Genomic DNA, 6,611 nt, shown 5'->3' on the forward strand with positions numbered 1-6,611 from the left:
TTATTACCAGATTATTATCATGAATCATTACCGATTGTTTCTTAGTTATTTTTTCGATTATTAACGGTTATTTTCTTAGAACATTTTTCCGATCTTTCGATTATTAATGATTATTTTCTTGACTATTTTCCTAATTATTATCTTCAATTATTATCTTCAGTTACTTTCTCCGATTAATGTTTTTAAATTATTTTTTTGATTATTATCGTCAAACATTTTTGTATCAAATTTATTATTCTAACTTTTGAATAAATTAAATGTTAAACCAGTCTAAATTATTAATCCTGGTTGTATCTAATGGAAACGATTATTATACCAAACGAATCTTAAATCAAGATTTAATTCTTTCGCTTATAAATTACTTAACGCGATCAAGAATATCATTTTTCGCGACTCAGTCGATAAACTTCTACGGATAATTCCCTACCAATTACCACACGTTTTAAAGATCGAGCTAACAGAAGCCGAAGAATAAGAGAATCGAGCCATGCAATCCAGTTTCTATCAATTCCACCAACCTAGAGGTGTATTTTAATGATAAGTTTCGCTGCCAGCCGTTCTTGCAACTTGAGACATCACGAAATCGAAGATAAGTTGCAGTGAAGCCACTAGTTAAAATAAAAATAGGTGCCATTTAATTGGCTTGTATACCCCGTTTGATATCCTGTTAGGTGATATCCAGTCCCATGTTATTGAACTGCACTCAGCAGGGTAAGGTCGAAACGGCATGAAATCTCACATGTGACCAGCTTTTCTAGGGAATTTAATTTTCTTTGAGGCTTGTGCTTAGTTGGACAATGTGTTTAAACTATGATTTTACGTTACTAGTGCTAGTAATCAAGTAACCAAATGAAAGCAATGCAAGCCCTTCTTGTCTAATTATATTATTAATGAAAGTTTTATAGCGGTAGTAGTGCGTGTTGTGATTATTTTCAATTAAGAAGATAAACATATTAAATAGAATCTATAATTAATTCAGTCATTTTATCCTACGAGCAATTATTGTGCTATTAAAATGAATCCTACGGAACCAACGAGTACCGAAACCTTAAGGTATATATTTATTTTTTAGATTTATAGTAAAGTAATCTACAAACTTTTCATTAAACCGTAAATCTTAATGTTAATTTTATGGGTCGTTTATGTTTGTGGTTCGTTTGTTACTATACTTTATGCGATACAGTAGAATTGATTACATTATTATTTTATATAAAGCAATTTAAAACAGGTTAGGCGACAACAAACCTTTCTGCCAAGTATAGATAGCGAAACTAACATTATGGGTTAGAAACAATCCGGCATTCGCCAGCCGCGTCATTATCCATTGTCCAATATTAACTTTTATATTTATCTATTTTTCGTCAATAAATAAAAAACCTAATATAAATTCTATAAAATTTGATATTTTACTCAATAAATTTCTTTGGGAATTTTTACTGATTTTTAATGTGTATTAAATGTGTAGTTCAAAGATGAAAGATGTAATAGATGTATTAGCAATGCAACGAGAGAAAAGGAATACATTACAGAAAAGTATTACAATTGATTATACTAAAGCCAATGATAGTTTCACAGTATCGAGATTTATCTTCGAATGTGGTGAGTTTATATATTATAAGTTTAATATATTATATTTTGAAATATATTCTAAAGAAAATTTGTTTGTAGGTTTAAAATTAGAGGCTCATTTTCTAACAATTGCCACAGCAGCAACTTTATATCATAGGTTTATGAAAGAAGCTACTGCTCAAGGATATGATAATTATGTAAGTTATTTAATTAATTAATTAGAAATATAGAAGTAAGAAATAAAAAGAAAATATATAATAATGTTATAACTATACGTATAATGATTTGTATTTATTTGTTAATAAAATTATATTTTTTGTAGTTAATAGCAGCTACTTGTTTATATCTGGCAGGAAAGGCAAAGGATGATAATTTAAAAATAAGAGATGTGATGAATGTATCATATAGTACACTTCATAGAGGTTCACAACCACTGGAATTAGGAGAGCAGTATTGGAGTATGAGAGATGCTATTGTGCAAGCTGAACTTCTCATCATGCGTATGTTGAAGTTTCAAGTAAGCCCAGTGCATCCACACAAAGTTAGTATCTTTTAACTAATCATATTACTTTTTCTTTTATTAAATGTTTAGGAATTAATATTTCTTAAAATTTTAATTTAAATCATAGGGTAAGTTTGAAAAGTAATAATGAATCGTATCATTCTTTTACAATTATTTCATTTTATATTTTTATTCTTCAAAGTACATGTTGCACTATTTGAGATCTTTGCAAGCTTGGTTTGGAGAAGAAGAATGGTCAAAATATCCAGTAGCAAAAACCAGTATGGCACTATTACAAGATTTTCATCATTCTCCTGCTATACTTGATTATCCACCACATTTAATAGCAATAGCATGTATCAATCTTGCTTTACAAATTTATGGTGTAGTTGTTCCATTAATGGATGAGTGTGATCAACAACCATGGTTTAATGTAAGCATTAAAAAAATTTTTTTTTCAAAATACTAATATTAATTTTACAATAATAAACAACAATGATTTAATATTACAGGTATTTTGTAAAGATCTAACAAGAGATAAACTTTGGGAAATTATGGAAAAAGTCATGGCTGCATATGATGAGGAACCTGAGACAAGAGATAATTAATATTATACAGAGATTTGTTTAAATGTTTGATAAGTGTCAAAAATAAACAAATAATTTTTCCAAAAATTTGATAATATGACAGTACAATAAAATGTTTATATAAAATAAAATTATTTCAAAGTGAATAAATTAGAAATGACAAAGTAGAAAGCATGATTTGAAAGGAACGATTTATTGCTAACAATAAACAAATATAATTTATAAGTAATCATAGATATAAAGAGAAAATACGTATATCATTTTTCATAGAGTTTTTATAACACATTTGTTAACATAATGAAGATTTTCTAAAAGTACTTCAGCATGATATTCACCGAATAAAAGACAGGGTCTTAATCTAATTAATTTGATATCACAGTTTGCTATTTGTACGTGTATTAATTATTATATAAATTAAAATAAATAAATATGAATTAATTTTTTAATATAGTATAAAAATTATATTTAGAGGTAATAAAAAACTGTAACAAATATTTATATAACATATCTCTAGAGAGTAATTTATATATTACTTGATTTCTTATATTTTTATCTTTCATATCAAATGCTGTAGTAAAGTCTTTTCTCTGTACAAAATTCATAAAATGTGAATATTCAATTTCTGTGATTTGTAATATTTTTTCTAATATAAATATTTTAGTAGGATCACTCTTCTACATATTAAGGATTCTATAAACGAGTGATGGTCTAAAATTTATTAAAAAAAATCAATTTTTTTAATAAATAATATATTAAAGCAAGTAATACTACAAATAAGAAAAGAAAGGTAATACAAACATACATTCAACAATGTGTTATAGAAGTCTTGCATATATTGCTAACTATGCATATCTAGTGATATGTTAATTCAAAATATTCATGTGTCCAATTTTTTTTTGTTATCAGTCTGTATCTCAAGTATTAATGGAATAGTTTTGTACAATTAATTTGTAGAAATTTAAATATTTCATTTAAAATTGAATTAATTTTCAATTTTTACACTTTTTTTTATATTTTGTAATTTTGAAAAAATTTTGGAGAACTATAATTTTCCACATTTGATTGCTTCCACTATAATTCTAGCTACATGTGTTATTTGCTCATATTTATCCATTAGGTTTATGTACCTTTTGAAATGATAATATATAATTATCAAAAATAATTTTATCAAATTTCAATGAAAAATAGTATTAAAAAAAGTTACCAAATAATAATAATAATAAAAAAAGAAATATATACATATGTAATTTCGTGTGAAAATACTTTATAAATTAAAATTAAAAAAAAAATAGAAGATACATAAGATATGAGAAACTTGTTCCAAATAACGATTTTTTTCTATTTTTTTATTCATACTCATCAGGTGGAAACAAATACTGTATTAATGGTGAAATGAATCAGTCAAGGAAATAATCAAATCAAAGAAAATATTTTTTTGAGTGTATTTGAAATTTGTTAATTTGCCAAAGCATTAATATTTTTGGTATTCTCTTTATCATTTAGAATATCTTTAAATGAAAAAATTAACAATTTAGTTCAATCAAGTGATTTATTTAAAAGCACTGTTTTTTTTTTCATTTTATCAGTAAAACTATTATTGCTTGTATTGCTCATTTGAACATGTACTACATATTATAGTTAATAGATTAGATAATCCTTTAGCTGCTATCTATTTGATTCATACAAATTTATATAGCTACATACATTTTCTTGCAAATTCCATTTATAATGACAATGAATATTACTTTTATTTTTTTATGCATTATTATATAAAAATAATATTTACACATGATTGAAGTAACACATCTTTTAGTTTGCATGATCATTCAAGATCAGGATATGCACTTAAAGCAGGTCTATCCTGAAAAAATATATACATTTACAGTAAATCTGAATTAAAGATGTTATCGACATTGTACTATAAAATAATGAAATAATTTTAATTCTTAACTTACATGTAGATGATACTTGTAGATGTACATGATAAGACAACAATTATATATACTCACTGTAATCAAAAAGTAAAGTAGACAATTGCATACAAAATCCAAAAGTACATTTCCATCAATATTAGTTAAGTAATGTTCAATTGATTTTTGGTAATCATTAAAATAGTGGATACACTCAGTTTGTTAGAGTACAAATATTATAAAAATATACATTCGATTTTATAATTTTAAAGTAAACAAGAATTATAAACTTGTATTTTAGAAAATTCATCCTTAAGAACTTAAGATCTAGTTACAAGAATTTCTTCTGAAAGTGCACAAGATTTTGAAGGTTCTTCAGGAAGAAGTATATGATGCAACCCTGGAAATTATTAATTGTAAAAAATGAACTAAAAGGATATTGAAACATACAGTACATAATACTTACAATATTTCTTAAAGTGCTTTGTTGTATATCTTCCATTTTTGCACAATTTTCTGATAATAATTTTATTGCAGAAATTTAAATGCATATACTACTATAAAAATGATATGTTTGATACATTGTATAAAAACACTACAAGAATTATATTATATAGATCACACAAGCACAAAATCTTTTTTTAATGCGTTTATACCTTATGTCGTATACCAATACCTTATGACATATCTTATATTCTTTTGTCTTCGGTTGATAACAAAAGAATGTATAATAATCTCGTAAAGCTATAAAATATTCTTAATTTTTGATAAATATATCAAGATTCCAATAAACTATTATACCGTTATTATTTTGTTAATAATTATACAAGCATAAGACAGTACTAATGAAGCAAAGATAGAAGATCAAGTATTCTTGACATTCGCGATTAATTTAGTATAATAAGAGTCTTTGTGCATTAATACATATTGCAGTTATAAGAAAAATAAATTTTGTGATGTATTCATCATCATATCATAGCGCCATTATAATACATATGTAGTACTTAATTATATTATTTACAATATGTATTTTAAAACATGTATATTATTACATGCTATTACTTTATTTCATTAATTTATTAGTACCAATGTCTCATTTATTTTAAATGTGCCTTTAAACTATTTAAGATTATTCAAAGCACCTGAGAATTTTGTAGCAATGTAATAAAATTGTAATAACATATTTACTATGTTTCATCAAGTCACTGTCATCCAGCAGTTTATTATTTTGAAACAATTACAAATTAAAAAAGATAAGCTAATATATGAGACTTACATGTTTCTAATTTATATCTTAGTGTAATAAAAACAACAAAGTTTATAATTAAAATTAGTACAAATGTTTGTATTATAAACTATGTAATATTAGGTTTAGAAGAATGTAGTTATCTAGTCACACTTTGTTGCTTTCTCTTTAATGGAAATAAACACCTTGTTACACGATATATAAGCAGAAAGTGAAATAGTGCAGCATACAATATGAACTAGCTGCTCAGTTTTCACCTGGTTTGTACACTAGTTCAGTAGCACGTGCTTCAATGGTATCACCGCTTCAATGAGACATGTACATAATTTACAAAGCTTTAGTGTCTCATATTACAACGTACCTGTTAAAAAGAACTGGATATATGTAAATAATCTTCATGTACCTATATATATAATGATGCAAGATTTCAAAACTGTACACATGGGGGATACTTATAATTAATATTAGAATACAAAATACATATTCCTGATTAATGAAATGCATATTGTTTATTGATTAAGATGAACCAGTACAGCTACTGTAGTGTATAAACCTGGAGACTGAAACCTAATCTATACATTCTGTAACTATAATCGAAAGTCGAAGGTAAAAAACAGATCAGTGCCAGGTCTTGCGATTTTGAATTAAAAATACTGTACAAGCTTTATCCTGGCAAAAATGTACAACCTGTTTTGAGTAATCTGCTTTCATATTAAATAAACAACCAAAAATCGACAAGGCATGCCAGAGATTTGCAATCTCATTGATTTTAAGAAATATTATAAATGTACATGTAT

The 6,611-nt window shown here is 25.5% G+C and overlaps 1 protein-coding gene across 1 annotated transcript; it reads left to right on the forward strand.

Moving 5' to 3' along the window:
* The first annotated feature begins 826 nt into the window (after positions 1–826).
* LOC127067645 (cyclin-Q) lies at positions 827–3,104 on the forward strand. Its single transcript, XM_051002846.1, has 6 exons — positions 827–1,053; positions 1,466–1,599; positions 1,669–1,766; positions 1,892–2,110; positions 2,274–2,504; positions 2,584–3,104. The coding sequence occupies exons 1-6, from the start codon at positions 1,016–1,018 to the stop codon at positions 2,677–2,679; spliced, it is 816 nt and encodes a 271-aa protein (XP_050858803.1). The 5' UTR covers positions 827–1,015; the 3' UTR covers positions 2,680–3,104.
* The last annotated feature ends 3,507 nt before the right edge of the window (positions 3,105–6,611 follow it).

The sequence above is a fragment of the Vespula vulgaris genome, chromosome 1 (genome assembly GCF_905475345.1).
Source record: "Vespula vulgaris chromosome 1, iyVesVulg1.1, whole genome shotgun sequence".
Classification (NCBI taxonomy): Eukaryota; Metazoa; Arthropoda; class Insecta; order Hymenoptera; family Vespidae; genus Vespula; species Vespula vulgaris.